Here is an 18,532-nt window from a genome sequence, read left to right as displayed (position 1 = left end):
CTGCAGATCAGCTACCACCACATAATGGAAGGAGGTGGTCTAGCCCCTCTCGGAACCCTACATACTTTACTACATTCGGGTTCTGCCTGCGGGGCTAGAGGTGGTCCAGCCTTACTGGACTGTGAATCTGTACAGAAGAGAGGAGAAAAGGGAGGAGCGGATGGGGAAATAAAAAATGCTACAATATTAAATATAAAAGTATTTAAGTTAAATCTGACTTGCCTAAGCCTGCAGTGCAGTTACCCCATTACATGTATTTTTCAGAATGGACAAAATTATTATAATTTTTCAATACAGAATGAGATCATATCGACATCGGTAATATCGGTTATCGGCCATAACAGCAATTAATTATATCGGATCTCGATATCGGCCAAAATGTCTCATCGGCACATCCCTATATTTTCTAAATTTCACACGTCTTCTGCAGATCAGCTTCCACCACATCATGGAAGGAGGTGATGTTAGAAGGAGGTGGTATTAGGAGGTGGTGTTAGGAGGTGGTATTAGGAGGTGGTGGTAGAAGGAAATGGTAGAGGAGGTGGTGGAAGCTGATCCGCAGAAGACGGAAATGTGAATTGACTCACTACCGCTTTTACCTGCACATGCTATCTATACAAGGGACTATCATTCCCAACAGAAGGATTAGGGTTACAGCTAAACATCAAATGGAGACATTGAGCCAATAAATAAAATGTATCATGAAAACAATAAATGCAAGTGTCAGGTCTCACAGATGAGGCATAGCTTGTCCACAGGTCTTTCCAGTGTGTGCCCACGCGCCTACTGTGGCCTCTAAAACTAACCGTACACAGCAGATTAAACATCAAAATAAGATAAATACACCATACCAAAAGCAAATAAAGTACATAGCAGCAACATCTAAACCACATCAATCAATATTAATAATGGCCCAGTATGCACCCATGTCCTCAGCCCAATCATTGCACATTAGGCCATGGGACAACGGCTTCTAAAAGCTTTAGATTTTGAGATAGTTTGCCCCCAGCCAGCACACAGCAAATAAACAAATCAAAATAATATAAATATGCCAAACCAAATTCACATAGTAAAGTAAATATATTGTAAATATATATTTTATAAATAAATATTAGGGCAATAATCAGTGAGGCAAGATAATAAAGCTCTCCTAGGGAACATTTGATTATTAAGGTCAAACAAGACAACATGGAAACAGACTAAAGTGCACAAATGAACAATATGGCCAACAGTGGCATGTGCTCAACCAAACAAAAGCCATTAGCAACATTGGCTGCAACAAACAAGGCGTACCATGTGCTTTCTCCTTCACCCTGCATTTCCTGCAGCAGAGGCAAAATGGCTCTCAACTAGGAGGAACAAGACTTTTGTGCTTCCTGCTGGTCATGTGACTAGGTCAGGTGCAGTAGGTGCACCCATTCACCTGGATTCCCACATACATTTTGACCATATTTGAAAATAGCCGATCTACAAGCTCGCAATGCGGCGCATTGTTTGAGCTTGTAGCTGCTATTTTCGAAAAGGTTTTTATACATTTGAAAACTTGAAATGGGACATTCGGCACAATGAGCATAGGCGGATCTAGAGATAAAGGGCCCCTGGGCCACCGACCCCCCGAACGTTTTTTTGATTGTTTTTTACACCGAGCACATGACAATAGCATTCTATATCATACGGCATACTATAGCACGCAGTTTTTCATCATTTTTGAGGATTTGAAAAAAAATGAAAAAATGTATTATAGCCCATGTTTTTTTAAATTTTGAAAAAAAAAGTTATCCTCGTTTCTCATCATTTTGGACCATGGGCTATAGCCCATATCGTACGGCATACTATAGCATGCCGTTTTTCATCATTTTTGAGGATTTGAAAAAAATGAAAAAATGAAAAAAAAACGATGGGTTATAGCCCATGTTTTTTTAAATTTTGAAAAAAAGGTTATCCTCGTTTCTCATCATTTTGGACCATGGGCTATAGCCCATATCGTACGGCATACTATAGCATGCAGTTTTTCATCATTTTTGAGGATATGAAAAAATGAAAAAAACGATGGGTTATAGCCCATGTTTTTTGAAACGTTGAAAAAAAAAAGTTATCCTCGTTTGTCATCATTTTGGACCATGGGCTATAGCCCATATCGTACGGCATACTATAGCACGCCGTTTTTCATCATGTTTGAGGATTTGAAAAAAATGAAAAAAACGATGGGTTATAGCCCATGTTTTTTGAAATTTTGAAAAAAAGTGTTATCCTCATTTCTCATTTTGGACCATGGGCTATAGCCCATATCGTACGGCATACTATAGCACGCAGTTTTTCTACATATTTGAGGATTTTAAAAAAATGAAAAAAACGATGGGTTATAGCCCATGTTTTTTTTGAAATTTTGAAAAAAAAAGTTATCCTCGTTTCTCATCATTGTGGACCATGGGCTATAGCCCATATCGTACGGCATACTATGGCACGCCGTTTTTCATCATTTTTGAGGATTTGAAAAAAATGAAAAAAACGATGGGTTATAGCCCATGTTTTTTTAAATTTTGAAAAAAAAAAAGTTATCCTCGTTTCTCATCATTTTGGACCGTGGGCTATAGCCCATATCGTACGGCATACTATAGCACACCGTTTTTCATCATTTTTGAGGATTTGAGAAAAAATGAAAAAAACGATGGGTTATAGGCTAGCCCATGTTTTTTTAATTTGGTGGTCAATGCATGTTTTGTAATAATAATCTAAATGTACAAAGTAACTAAACTTTTCGAATAAATGTAGTGGAGTAAAATTACAATATTTGCAATGTAGTGGAGTAGAGTAGATGGGACAACCACAGCACAAAATGCATGCAGGTCAGCAGTCAGAATGGATCCAATATACACAGTAAAGGTATGTGAACTACTATGAAACGCTCCGCTGTAAATGCATTTTATTGTATTTTTGATATGTCATTTATTGATTTTGTAACAATACACTTTGATGTATTTGTGCCCATCCCTGGTTCTGCCCCTGCAAAATATGTAAGCAAACACATGCGCACATTAACAAACATCAGTGCACATGCATGTGCACCATCTTGGTGAAATGATTTGCTCCCATAGGCCCTTAATCAGAATGATTCGATACATGCCACCTCACTCAAAAGCAGGTGAAGAAAGAGACATAGTCAAGAGTATGAGGGCTGCCTTGAATACAGATCTAGAACTGGAAAATATAATGCAGGCTGGGGTAATTCAATCAGTTACGTATATATTCAGTGTATCAATTACATTTAAAAAAAAGAAAATGGTAGAGATCTGACCACCTCCCACAATAACCTTAAAAATATTTTCTCAATGCTCATAGCCTCTAGCGACCTCAGAATCTTACGGTGCAACATAAAAGCCAGCTCAAACCAACCGCATATTCACATTAAGACCTGGGACGCATCTTTGTCGCCGTAGCTTTTGACCACTTAACAATTTTTTATTTACTTCAGCCGTTGAGAAATAGCAGCTCTACAAGGTCTTAGCGCTGCACTGAGTGCCACGCTAACAGCTTGTACATAGACTATTCTTTGAAAAATCCTGAAAGCGTGGGGCAGTCCCTCCCTGATGCAAAACATTTTGAGATGGGGGGTCCGGTGGCAAAATGCATATACTTTTGTGGGTCCTTGGCATGAAAGGGTTTGAGCACCACTTCGTTTTTCAGAAAACTGAGAAGACATTTGTAGAATCGGGTCCTCGGGTCTTAATGGGCAAGAACTGCACCGCCAGTCCCAATGTTGCTTAATGCAGCAGTTCTATCCGTCATTCTACTGTATGTCACACGGTGAAATTCTGGTGGTGTTAATGACCACCCAAAGGGTACAAGCATAGAGAAAATAATAAACCTAACGAGGGAAGGCACTCTTAGGTTCTACTGGTGTGATTTGCATGGCTTCTCCATGGCCCACGTATAGGCACCACTCAACAGAACATGACAGGTGAGGGTGGTACTCGTGTAACTAAGTGAATAGAGTAGAGACACAAGCAGAATCATCTTTATCCGTCAGTTTAGTTCCCATTTCTTTCCTACAGTCCAAAAAAAAACCCTGCAATGTAATGTCATCACATCTCACTCACACACACACGCATACAGAGCACAGCACAGTCCATCTCATTGTTGGATGTACGTATAGGATTGCTTAAACCCAACTTATACCTCATCACAGATTTTCTCGTGAATGATGTGATGCGATGTGAGAGTATAAACTGGGCTTCAGTTCACAGAGGCAGACAGAAGTACACACACTGATAACATTGGAGAAGTGCCGTATGGAGCATTGTGCTCCTGTAATATCCAGCGACAGCATGAATCAAGCTTAAGATATGGAAATCAAATTACCGTTTCAACTAAATTGTTATCACTTTCACCTGCATAGGCACACAGACATGACATGACGCACTCATACCCCCGCCCCCCCCACACACACACACACGCGCACACGCACACACACAAACGTACGTACTCTCACCACAAACCCATCAGGCCCCCACCCTCCCCCTCCCTCCTTTTCCTAATGTTCCCACGAGCATGTCAAAAGTCTAATTAAAGATATCCCCTAAACAAACCCCACAAATTCCATTGGAATTGAAGTGGATCTCGTTGGTACGCCCCTCACCTCCCAGTGACCCGCTGCTGCGTTAAAGAGACCCATGCCTGCCCTTGTTGCCGCTTTACACAACCTTTACTTTGTGTACTCTAGCATGTAAGCCCAGCCCAGCCCAGCCCAAACCCCAACCACCTCCCAGAACCATCCCTAGCCGCCGCCCCCCCCCCACCACCACCACCGAGCTCTCCCCTCTCCCTCCCCCTCCCACAGAGTTGAGCTTGGTAACTGTACAGTATATCGGGGAGGGGGGGCTGCGCAGTCCTTGTGCTGAACTGAAGAGGGGGAGGAGGGTCGAAGGAAGTAGAGGAGGGGAGGGATGGAGGGAAGGGAGGGAGGGAGGAGGAAGGCAGGGGACGCTGCGTCTCAGTCGTCTTCTAGACCCTGGTTGAGTAGAAAGTTGGCCGCCAGGTTCTCGTTCTTCTCGCAGGCGAAGTAGGCCTGGATCACCAGAGCCTCTGGGAAACCCAACGCTTTTAACTGACGGATAGTTAAGAGAGAAGAGACAGAAAGAAGATGGGGAGGGGGACGACATGGTAAAACATCTTGGAATAGAAATAACTGGCTATTTATGGTGTTTAGTTTGGTTCATGTTCGTCTTGTTTTTGTCTTTCTCAACTCTCAACTCATTGGTTTACCAATGATCATTGGGGATGAGGGATAGTCAACGGTTAGCCAAATCAGAATACGCAAATCAGATTATTAGTTCATTTTCATAATTATTATGCATTTCTACACCGGGTTCAGACAGAGAGTGAGCAAGACCTACTAAGTGTAGCTCAGTTTGGGACCGTTTCACAAAGTTATGATACAGGCACCTGTGTTGTCCAAGCGATCCATTATGCACAGATGGGGACTCAGAAGAACGCTGTGCAACTGATCCTGATTCTATCATTCTAATTCACTCGCTGCCATCTGGTGCCATCTAGTGGCCGCATCTGTACTCGAGAATTGCCATAATGTATGTCAACAGAGAAGCTCTTAGTTTGAATGCCGTTCACTCGGAAATGGAAGACGGGAAGTGGAAAAACAGTGCATGTAACGTGCCCCGCGAATTATATTTATTATTAATAATTAATATATTATATTAGTTGATAAACGCTTTAGTTGTGAGCCACAAATCAAGCTCTTTTTTAAACGCAGCCTGGAAAAAAAAGAATCAGAGATAAATGTATTCTAAAACATCCGTTCCCATAGACATCATAAGCGAGCGGACCATTTATTTCCGTCGCACGGTACAGCGTTATGAAACATAATCAATAAAAGAGGTCAAAAGAGGATCTCGGCGCCGAGGGCCGAAGGATCAAAATACTTCAAAAGAGGATCGAGGCAGCGAGAGGGAATCATGAAGTCTAGACCAACTCACCCTCTCAATGGCTTCCTTCTCCTGTGGCGTGACCTGGATGTAGTTGACGGGCGCCCCCTCCTCCCCGGCAGCGCCCAGCTCGCCCACCTCTGGGACGTCTCCCCCCTCCCCCGCCGGCTCGTTCAGCATCTGGATGAACAGCTCCTGGTGCTGGCTAATTTGCTGGGGAGAGAGAGCGGGGAAAGAGACATCAAAGCGATGTGATGGGAATTCTAAATTCAGTACAATGTTTTCGATCTCGCATACTTTATGCACGTTGTGTTTTATTAAAAAGTGTAATTGCGAACGCAGTGATTGCGAACGCAATGAGCGCTAACTATGAGACCTAGCAGAACATGTCTGTCTGTCTGTCTGTGTGTGTCACGCTGTAACACCACCCGCCCGCCACCATCACACACAAAAAAACGTAACTTAAAAAATAACTTAAAAAGAAAAAAAAGTAAAAAAAAATAACAAATGATGTGCGCTTCCAACAAGCCCTCAGTCACGCTGCAGTGAAATAAACCACGTGGCAAGCGCAGTGCACCTTCGCGCTTGTGCGGCCGTGCTGTTAATCATAAATGTTTAGTTATAGTAGCCTGGAACTCACCTATGCTTTTTATGGCATAGGCAGCTCCTGGGAGAAACTATGCGCAGCTGCGCGACATGAGACTAATTATACTTAGAGCAGAGAGAGAGGAGTGCGTGTACTGTATGTGTCAATTTAACAAAGGTGCAGACGATCAGAAATCAGCAGAGAATGAGCAATGTTTGCGCTACTCTATGCCGAATTGAAGTGGACTCCTCCCTGGAAATAAAAACAATAAAACAAATAGTAACCAAATGCGTTCCTTATACAAGACGCAGGATCAATTTCACCAAAAAACGCATCCGGAGAGGTCAAACACGTGTATGTTTGTGCGCGCGCGTTACCTGTAGAAGTTGTGGGTTTTCCCGGCCCAGCTGCTGTAGGAGAGCGGGCAGCAGTGAAGGGTTCTGCTGGATGGCCAGTCTCATGTTCAGGAACTGGGGCTGAGTCCGTAGGAACTCCAGCGGGTTCTCCCCTGATGGGGTGAAAAAACAAAACAAAAGGGCATGAGTATATCAAAAGAAAAAGTTGTTTTGAATTATTTTGTAGCATTCCTATACCTCAGACGTTAGATTAGAGATGCCCGATATGAAATCGGCCATAAAAATGCCATATCGGTATAATCGTACCGTTCTCAAAATAACCCTCAATTTCACCAAGATTTATGACGCAGTAATAATGTGACCGTCAATGGCTTTGTACTCTCAGAGCAGCCAGTCTGCCTCCCTGTCTCTTAAAGAGCGCCATCTGTTACTTTCACCAGCAATGAGTTCAATATAATATAATGCAATACTGTATGGGAATCGGTGTCGGCCGATATGACCCTGGAAATAATCGGTGATCGGATATCGGTCATAATGTCAATATCATGTGTCACTTGCACAAAGTTACAGAAGTACCTTTGTCCAAAATAATAATAATAATAATGTGTATTAAAGCCTTGTAATAATAAGACTGCACCACATTTGAAATCTATCCTACAATTCAGGAATAATGTATTTCATGGAGTACCGTTTGTTTTAATTTTTTTCCTCAGTCAAATCTCAACCATGAAAATCATATTGGAGAAAGCAAATACCCTACTAATTAAAACTAAACCTCTAAAAATGGGTATTATTCAAGTAGCAATTTGCATGTTAAAATGGTGTAAAATAAGGGAGTTCCAAGCCATACCCTCAACTAGGGACGGGGCCTCTGTAGTCCGGCCAGAAGCGGGAGGCTGTACAGGGGGATTCGTCTCCTGGACTGGACTGCTAGGGATGCCCTGCAAACACAACACCACACAATGAACAATACTGTAGAGCAGGGCTCTTCAATAGAAGAACCCCTTAGCTGAGAGACGGCTGAATCAGGGACTCTGGTGTTGTCACGATACTGGATTTTTACAAACGTTGATATTTTGAAAAGTATTGATATTCGATGACCTCTTCGATAGCACGCAACCACAGAGATATCTGCGGTTTTAACACATTTCAAGTACAAATAAAAAGCTGTGCAATCGTATGCATTTTCATAGTAACAGTATGGAATCATAAACCAAAGTAAAGTTGTGAAGCGCAACATCATTTAATTTCTATCTGACCATAGTCAACCCCATCATCATCCGGTCAAAGGCCAGCCTACTCAAACTATATCCGGTAACCCCCCCCCCCTCCACACAAAGGAGATGCATACAAGGACACAAATATTATAGTAGTGCAGTAAGGTTACGTTTACAAAATCAGAAGGGAACAGCACTAAACAAGCCTTTAGCTTACATAAATAGAAATACGAGCGACGATAAGCATAATGCAGCGGGCGCAGCGGAGGATAGGAGAAACGACACCGGTATGTGAGCAAGATACCCGTCAATGACACTCAATGTATATATTCAGGGTATTACATCTTGAATGCCAAGTGAAAATTATTGTGTTGTACTGTACAACAGGTGTTCCCAAACCTTTTTGGACCAGGTACCCCTTTTGGGGTAGATATTTTTCCAGGTACCCCCTCATCGTCTAAATGTAGACGTCTAAATGTAGACGTCTAAATGTAGACGTCTAAATGTGTACGTCTTCTCTTATGGGGGTCCCTGGTGTATGTCTAAATGTAGACGTCTAAATGTGTACGTCTTCTCTTATGGGGGTCCCTGGTGTACGTCTAAATGTAGACGTCTAAATGTAGACGTCTAAATGTGTACGTCTTCTCTTATGGGGGTCCCTGGCATATCTTTTCAAATGGGGGTCCACGGGCTAAGTAGTGTCAATTTGGGGGTCCTTGACATGAAAAAGTTTGGGAACCACTGCTTTAAACACTTAAGCACTTTATGAACATGAACAAAATAGATGGGTCCCCCCTGGAACTCCCTCAGGTACCCCTGGGTACCACTTTGGGAACCACTGCTGTACAAGACCACCTTGCTGAGACACAGTAAAGGAATCACTCTCCACCTGGTTTAAGCCATTACTACCTACCTGGAATGCATCTGCGTCATGGTTAGCTTTCAACCACTTTTAACCATTATTTTATACTGTAGCCGTTGAAAAATAGTAGATCTACAAGCTCACAGCATGGCACCGAGTGCTGCACTATGAGCTTGAGCTTTTTTTTTAATCATGTGTAAATGTGTGCAAATCTTTCACAGCGAATGTTTTTAAAGATTATTTTTTTTGCGGCTTACGCCTTTTATTGTTTTTTTGAAGGGACAGCCAGTAGGCTGACAGGAAACGGGAGAGAGATGAGGGAAGACATGCAGTAAAGGCCGTGTCGGGCTCGGGAGTCGAACCCGCGGCACACTGCGACTGGATTACCAGTCGGGTGCCCAGACGGTTACGCCACCGCCTGGGCACAGCGAATGTTTTTAACTCAATATTTGCTTCTGAGGGCTGTCCCTGGAACAACATATTTTCAGAAATACACATAATTCTGGGGCTCCTTGACAACGAAAACGTTTGAGCCACCACCGATATACGTTTTTCAGAAGACATTTTGTAGAATCTGGTCTCGGGTCTCAGTGGTATAATGTTCTGGTGCTTTAAGTCGACTTCATTTGACTGTAGTCCAAACTCTGTGTGTGTGTGTGTGTGTGTGTGTGTACTCACAGTGAGGAGGTACTCCACAGCCCTGTGAGGGTTGTTGAAGCTGGCCCGTAGAGCAGCCACCACCCCTTCCCTCTCGTATCCCATAGACATGATCTCCGTCAGCATGGCCTCGTACTCTGCTCCCGTCACTGCACGACACAAGGACCGAGTCACAGACATTTAGTACAGAACACCATGGGCTCTATGGACACAGACAACAGAATATAACCCTTCCCCATTCCCGGGCCGCTTCCCCTACTTCCCGATGAGTAATTTAGGCTCGGTTTCCATTTAGTGTACAGTGGTTTTTATTTCAAGGACCCCCCACAACCCGTAATGGTCCATTTGTACACTTTCAGAGTTACGGACCCGTACGGGGCCACTTGGAACCCACTCAAGGACACTGGTCAAAAAAAGCTGCAGTCGAAATCCAGCTTTTGTCTAGAATGGAACAGAGCCTTCATTAGTATCATCGATAACACCAGTGAAGGAAGTAGGGAAGGGGCTAAGCCAAGTTCCATTTACATCAGGGGTCTTACATTTACATTTCATTACAACCAACCAGGGGTTCACGAGCAATTCAAGTAGATCCCGGAGTGAGCGGGTGTCAGACTGACAGGCAGCCAGTACATCACTACCAATACACAGAACGTGCATTTAGAATAGCTCGCAGTGATGGCGCCAGACATGTGTCGGGCCATCAACTGCAGTGTTCGTTTGTTTGACTATTATGCACAACTTGTGCATAATAGTCATGCATATCAGAACAGAACAGTATAAAAAACCCACAGAGCTAAACAGCCTCTCACTCACTACTATACCTACACACAGGCAAGCATGCAGTGACTAGTCTACTCTGATTATGGAAGATCTGGCGGAAAGAAATCATTAATCATCAATAATCATTTCCACCAGGAATTGGGAGCATGCATCCTTCCGACTTGGCCATGTTTTGGCTCAGCGCAAGGAACCATTTACGGACAGGGACATGATTAAAGAATTGCTGAATGTCACGCTTGTTTTCTAACCATAAAAAAGGCCTTTTTTGTTCACTTGTGAGCAGAGAGAAGTATCCCCTGATTGTGTCTTGTGCACTCAAATGCCTACTTTGGCTCCACTTACTTATGTGAAATGGCCTTTTTACAAATGAAAATAATAAAATAAAAGTTTAGAACTCGTATGACTGACTCGCATCTTAATGACAGCCTCAGACTGGCAATCACTAACCATGAACCAGATTTCAAAACGCTTGCAGATAATGTGCAGTCACAGCAGTCTCATTAAAGGTGGGCCGACACTGAGAGTATTGCATCAGTCACCATAACTGTTCAAATATATGTAATTTGAACATCAGTAAATGTGAATATTCATCGAACTAACTAAATATTGTGCTATATAAGCAATTAATTTCATGTCCTTTGCATTTTGTTTTATTTAAAAAAAAACTAAGATAATAATAATAATATGTATATTTCTAATACATTTGTCTTAATATTTAGGCATTAATTATATAACTATCACTTATTTATTCTTAAACTATAGTCTCTGGATGTGTGCACATACATTGAGCCTGTCGCAAAACACAAGTGTTTTTTTTTTAAACACATTTTTGTGGTAGATCATGGCTTACAATTGGGAATAAAATGGGCTCTTGGGCTTGAAAAGGTTGGTTACCACTGCTCTACACCAAACCTCTTTGCAGAGACAAATACGTACTGTATTTATGATACATACAAAATAAAAAACAAACATAGAACAGACCTTTGAACTATCCAATATAAACACACAATGACAACTATTTTGGTAGTGGCTTCAACATGTCGAAATATCTACCATACAATATTGAGCTTACAGTTTTGGTGTAGTTGAACAAAGTGGGAATCCCCAATGCTCTATGCATCACGATACAGGGGAGAACTTCATGGTGTTGCATACTTAACAGACACAAACGTTGTGTACTTTGACCCGTTCACTCTCTGGTCCACACCAGCCAATTTCTTTGCCCGAAAGTTCAACCCCAAGACATTACAGAAAAATGTATCCATATACTACAATCATAGTCCTCACAGAACCAAGACGTTCTGTTCTCAAATCACATTCCTGTCATGTGATTTGGTAGCTAATTTCATGTTTTGCCACAGCCAATCTAAGCGAGGAATGCAAAACATCGACAGTTATCACCAAGCCAGACAGAGGTCCACACGTACCCAGCGCTGAGGAGGCCTCCACACCCTGTCCAAGTCCACTCGAGCTACAAAATAGAATAAAACAAATGCAACACAGCATGAGTGGGACACTATGGTAACAAGTGATGTGGCATGTCACACATTACACATTATATCGCTATGAAAATATGTTGTAAACTAAACCGTTGTCACTGGCTTGCGCTCTAGATTTAAATTGACTGATATTGGACAGACTGTTGACAGATTTATTTATTCCCCTTCTATAGAGTCCCCTCGAGAGACCCGGAAAAGAAATCCCCGTTCATTTTCCTCATAGACTTTTCAGAAAGTATTTATTTAAAGACTTTACGCCTCAGACAAAGCCTGAAAAAAAGTATTAGAAAGTAGAAAAAAACGGCAGGTTACAACACTTTGTTGTTTTTCTTCTTAGTAATTATTTGTTTGGTCCAAAATATTGTGTTTGTTGTCATGATTTGTCACGACTCGAGTTGGCTTCTTAAGACGCTTAAAAGGTCTTTAAATAAATAAGCCTATGGAGAAAATGAATGGAGAATCATTTCCTGGGCCACTTGTCGTTCTGAAAGGGGGCGGGACTGCGACGCTCTATAGGGATGTCCCACTTTCCTCAACTAAAAACATGTTTACCGAGACCCCCCTCTAAGCCAACGTCTTCTACCTGGCTGGCTGCTGTGGTTCTACGTCTGCAGGAGTCGGCTCCTCTTTGGCCTCCTCGGGGGGGACGGGGACAGCTGCTGCGGTCGGGGCTGGGACAGCAGCTGTTGACGTGGAGCCAGAGTCCTGGACTGGAGGCTTGGGCGCTTCCGAGGGTGGAGGTGAAGCAGCAGCAGCCGCAGGCTTTGCCTACAACCAAAAAGCAGTCATGATTAGGGAAACGTATAATCTGCAACACCACCACCACGATTCAAACCCAGGTCTCCCGCATAGGAAACCATAAACCAACTGTCTACCACTTGTGCAAAAGGGGAATGCCCCTTACCAAATGAGAGTTCTGGGCTTCAGGGAGGGATTTGGAAGTAGCAATACTTCAATTTCTTTCTTATGTACAGACCATCAGACAGAGGTCAGGTAGTTTTTCTCTAGACATTATACAGAATTCTCGGCCAATACAAATAACTTAACGTTGCACGTGACCGGATCATTGCTGTGAACATGAACTAAAATCGTTCATTCACTGAAATTAATGTTTATTCGCAGTTTCCCGCCACTACTGGGATGTGCATGTCTTTTTAACACAGGGCTCAAGCTTGTTTCGGTTGGTGGGCATTTTCAATGCCAGCATGGTTTGTAGAAATGTAAAGAGGGCGTGGCATGAGGTGGACAATCATTGGACACAGCTTGAGGGTGCTTTGGGCCACAGACAAACGTATTGCTCCAAAACTATGGAATGCACTTCCCATTACAATCAGAACTGCAGCCTCACTCCCAATCTTCCGCCGTAGTCTGAAAACCCACCTTTTCAGACTCCACCATGGCCCGTAGCACTTACCCTACCCCCTTAGATAGCACTTTTTGTAGAATTAGATAGCATTTGATACAGACTTATAGCATGTTATGTAGACGGCACTAGAATTGCATTGTACTGTATGTAGTCATAGCACTTCATAGTACATATGTATAGCATAGTACAGTATATATGTATAGTTTCATTACATAGATATCCCACTGTTATGTTCTTAGCTTACGCATGTTTCATGATAAACTTTTTATGTATGTGATGCATTGCCATGCTTTTTGTTCTTGCTTAATGTAAATCGATCTGGATTAAGAGCGCCTGCTAAATGCCTAAATTGTAATTGGGTGGAATGCAAGCCCCCAGAACAGTGAAGTTCAGTGACGCGGCCGTCGCCAGGTGTGCAAATCTGGGGCGACTGGGGCTCAGGAGGTAGAGCAGGTCGTCTAATGATCCATGGGTCGTCGGTTCGAATCCCAGCTCCTCCCGTCTACATGTCGAAAGTGTCCTTGGGCAAGACACTGAACCCCAAATTGCTCCCGATGTGCTGGTTGGTACCTTGCATGGCTTCCGCCGCAATCGGTGTAAGAATGTGTGTGTGAATGGGTAATGCACTATGTAAAGCGCCTTGGATACAAGCTCATAGCTCATGGTTCTTCAATTTTTGAAAAATCTAAGAACCACTGACATAGAAACAGCTTTTTCAGAAAACTGTCAGGATGTAGAAGACATTTTTAGAATCTGATCTCAGGTCAGAAGGAGCATGTATTGGCCATTTGATGACCGGTCCGGAGGAGACTCAAACAGTCTCCTACAGCCTGATGACCAGGTCATCAAAATATTGGCCCATGCAGGAATGCTCAAAAACAGCATGAATTCAATGCTTCACGGGGCTTAAAATTGATAGAAAATAGGGTGAAAGTCAAGTATTTAAATGTAAAATGCAATTTACACAGCAGTCAGATCTCACCTTAGACACCATAACTACTACAAAATTCTTCTCGTCAATTTTATAGTCTTTAATAGGCGTGTCATCTTGCAGGATTTTGCCGGCATATATCAACTTCTGGCCCGATACTGGGAAATTATCTTTCCCTCTTTCTGCTTCGATCTTCTCCTTTAAGTCCTTCACCTGAAAAATAACAAAGATGAACATAATTAACAGATGAAACGGTGTCCTTATGGTAGTCAATAATTATTCAGTGTGACAAACCATGATGGTGGGGCTAAAAATCCTATTGCCTGACAGGTAAGTAAATTAGCTCTATTTAAGCTCTACCTACCAATGTAAAATCAAGCTGCCTTGCTTCATTACATTATTGCGCTCATTCTGCCAAAAATGAAAAGTGCAAATAGTTTGTTTTCAACTTACATAACTATCAGCTACGAATGTTTGCAGAGTTAAATTAACCTTGTCATATCTAAAACACGCACGACAACTTAACACAGGCGTTACCTGCGAGTAACTCACCTATACGGTTTAATGGTTACCAGCGGTTTACTTGTACTAACTTTAGTTGGGTTGGTTGACAACAATGACAAGAGTCAATCATAGTTAAATGTTAGAAATATTGGCCACTAGTTGCCAACTTTTAGTGGAGGTTTCGATTGCAGGAATAAAACGACGTTGTTGTGCTATTCTGGCTCATTTAGCAGAAAGCTAATCACGATCGTTACGAATGATGGAACATGCAGGAATGATTTTGTACAGTGAGCTGGCTAACGTTAGCTAGCTGGTCGGTTAGCATCAATGCTATTAGCATAGCCCCGTTTACATGTGGCTCGCGGGGCTAATATTTACGTTTAGTTAATGCAAACTGCGTCAACCAGGGGCCATCAAGCGACCGCGAGTCAACACACTGTGGAACAAAGCCTACAAGTTGAACTTGGCGAAAATAAGCCCCCACGACAAGGTTCCACGGCTGCTCACATTAGCCGCTAGCTAATAAAGTTAGCGAGCTAGCATATAGTAGTAGCCACTCACCGTTTGTTCAGGGTCTATCTCAATCTGAATAGTCTGCTGTTGCAGCGTTTTAAGTGTGATCTGCATGGCGGCGATGGATGGATGACGCCCGTCTTCTGCGTCCTTGATTCGCAAAACAACTCGCTACTAGAGCACAAATTAAAATTATATTAAACTTGAACTTTTGGTCAGGATTCTAATCCGTGAAATGTGTGTATCCATGAGCACTCAGCAAATCGCCATCTTTGGTGACAAGTTGGGTGGTGCAGTGTGGAAGGCTCCCTCCTCCGGAGGGGGTTAGTGCAGCGCCGCACAGACTGGCTGCACAGTATATTATCAGTCACAGAGCGCAAAGCAGTGAAAGCACGGGACGCGAGCCTATCCAGAGATGTTGTAGATCTGTGAATCTACCGCAGCGCACCTCATGCGAGGTTACACCCCTGTTCCCCTCATGCGAGGCTCTTTATGATGCTCGTGAGCCCCCGGCCGTTAACGCCGGTGCCGGTGCATTGACGTTCAGTGGGTCAAGGCGTCGACTCCGTGGAGCAGAAAGCAATCATAATTCATAATACAATTTGAAAATAACAAATAATAATAATAACATATCAGACTTAAAATGGGAGATACAGTGGGATTGGGTATATTTTCCTAGGTCTCTTAATTTGTTATAATTAAGATTTCATTTCATTTTACCCACATTGACCCATGCAAAAGGAAAGCATACATGCAGTTATTGAAATATTGTATTACCGCACAGCGCACACAGACCGATTTACAACTCAGTTTCACTAGGATCATTAAAATCATGATGGTCCTAGAATTGAACTTCAGAACATCCCAGCCACTGACACATGTCTCCTCTATTTGAGTGACTACAGGTGGATGCTGGCAAATACTGTGACATGGTCATGCTGGACCTCCAAAAGGCTTTTGACACTGAACCACTCCATACTGGTTAACAAGCTAAAAGCAATTGGTTTTGATAGCATCAGTGAGCTGGATGCAATTCTACCTGTAGGGGATAGAACAGATGGTGGAGGTGAACAGAACACTGCCCCAGACATCCCAGAACAAATTGGTCATGCTACTACTTGGCCTTACTCCCTAGCCTGGCGCAGCCACACTTCACCCGCCCCTATTGCTACCAAAGGCTCATACATAGTCTGGATTTTCGGTGGTTAGGTGACCACCGAACTACAACATGACGCCACGAGCCGCAGTGAAGAGCAAACCACCGCCACCGCTCCAGCCCTTCTCTCTGTTTTTACTCACCACCGCTCAACGTTATTTCCGCTCCGGTGGTCAGCTCACCCCTCCAGTGGTCACCTCACCACCGAAAATCCAGACTATGAATAGGCCTTTACTCCCCGAACCCACCTCACCCAACGAAAGGAGAATTTACGTCATACAGTATCTCATATGTGCCTGAGCAAATCGGCTTTTTGTGCCAACACAAACATTATACGCCATTGACAATGAAAGGAGAATTTACGTCTTTTATGTGTCTGAGCAAATCAGCTTTTTGCCAGCATCCACCTGTAGTCACTCAAATAGAGGAGGCGTGGGATGTTCTGAAGTTCAATTCTAATAGGACCATCACATCATGATTTTAATGATCCTGGTGAAACTGAGTTGTAAATCGGTCTGTCTGCGCTGTGCGGTAATTAAATCCTTCAATAACTGCATGTATGCTTGCCTTTTGGGTCAATGTGGGTAAAACAAACATTCGAATGCCATTGACAATGAAAGTTGAATTTACGTCATATATGTGTCTAGCCTATATAGCCTCGCGTTGCAATACTAATATACCACTGTGCTGCAATCTGCCCAGGGGCAATATGCAGTGCAGGCAGATGAAGTCTGGCTGTGCCAGGCTATGTGTCATACAAAGGCGGCTTGTGTCATTAGAAAGCTTATTTTCCTTAGTGGACACACTCTGAGCCCCCCATCACACATATAAAATGCACATTTTGACCAGAAAGGGATTTATTTTTCACCGGAAGAAAAATGCTTTTATTTACTCCACTGCGCCCTCTACCGATATTGCCAAGAGAAATCCCCATAGACAAAATGTTATCCTTCCGGTGAAAAAGTGCATTTTAGAGCTATGGGCCAGAGCATACAGTATAGCTACAGACAAACAAACAAACCTTTTGAGAAGTGACTTTGGATGGAGCAGTAGCAGAGGAAGAGGGTAATATGGGCAACATGCTGAATTAAGGGAAGTGTTGGAGAAGGTGGAACAGTGTTGGTGCAGCTGAAGATAAGGATGGTGATGCTGACAGTGGGAGAGGAGGCTAGAGGGTAAAGGTGTGAAGTAGAAGAAGAAGAAGAAGAAGAAGAAAAAGAAGCAGAAGAAGAAGCAGAAAAAGAAGAAGTTGTGGATGAGAAGGCGAAGAATGCAAATCTCAGAATCCTTTGTGATCAGGTGTGATATGTGTTTGTAATCACAGACACACCGGTTTGCTACAACGTGACATACGGTACGCACAAAATCACACAACATGGTCCCGGCCTAATTAGACATTATAAGTCATTATAAATTAACAATACAATCTTAAAATCAATTCAAAAGGTTACTGCATGGCAGCCAGTGCAGTGCAGCTAGGTCCGGGGTTACTGTATGTGTTCAGATCTCCTATAGTCCCAGCAATGAGTCTGGCAGCCGCATTCTGCACTAGATGACAGGGAGGCACCATAGATCATGCAGGCAACATAGATGACAGGGGAGCACAGTAAGCACCGTAGAAAGCACTGTACGATGACAGGGAAGCACAATAGATGGCATTTTCTTAATATTCTTTTTGAGTGGTGCAACCACTCCTACAATCAGCAATGTCCATGTACCTACCTGTGTGTGTGTGTGTGTGTGTGCACATGAGCCTGAGTATGTTACTGATTTATACCAGTAGGGGGCGGCAGAAACAGAGGGACGGGTAGTGCTGTGTAATGAGAGAGAGAGAGAGAGAGAGAGAGAGAGAGAGAGAGAGGGGGGGGGAGGGATTGCACCACTCAGTTCACACGTGTGTGATTTTTTTACATTGGACGACCCTATAACGCTTATTGTAACCAAGTAACCGATTATTTTGTGAGGGTACCCTATAGGAACATGCAAACTCCACACTGAAAGGCCCTTTCGCCAACCCCACCTCAGGTATGGGCACTGATGACGCGGAAGAGAGAACAAGCCCCCAGCATCCAGCGTCCCTGGCAGTAATCGAACCCAGGACCTTCTGGCTGTGAGGCGACAGCGCTACTGACTCCACCGTGCCCCCACATGGCATTTTCTTAATGG

At 43.2% G+C, this 18,532-nt stretch overlaps 1 protein-coding gene across 1 annotated transcript; it reads right to left on the bottom strand.

Moving 5' to 3' along the window:
• Window positions 1-4,010: 4,010 nt before the first annotated feature.
• On the bottom strand, window positions 4,011-15,507 carry rad23aa (RAD23 homolog A, nucleotide excision repair protein a). The gene is made up of 9 exons (XM_080777059.1): window positions 15,259-15,507; window positions 14,245-14,406; window positions 12,480-12,664; window positions 11,825-11,868; window positions 9,639-9,766; window positions 7,732-7,822; window positions 6,903-7,033; window positions 5,991-6,152; window positions 4,011-5,104 (listed from the first exon to the last, which is right to left on the bottom strand). Exons 1-9 carry the CDS (start codon window positions 15,322-15,324, stop codon window positions 4,991-4,993), a joined length of 1,083 nt encoding a protein of 360 aa, XP_080633185.1. The 5' UTR covers window positions 15,325-15,507; the 3' UTR covers window positions 4,011-4,990.
• Between the last annotated feature and the right edge of the window lie 3,025 nt (window positions 15,508-18,532).

The sequence above is a fragment of the Protomyctophum bolini genome (genome assembly GCF_963924005.1).
Source record: "Protomyctophum bolini genome assembly, chromosome: 11".
Taxonomy (NCBI): domain Eukaryota; kingdom Metazoa; phylum Chordata; class Actinopteri; order Myctophiformes; family Myctophidae; genus Protomyctophum; species Protomyctophum bolini.
Note: the sequence above shows the minus strand (reverse complement) of the source record. Positions and strands in the feature narration are given on the sequence as shown.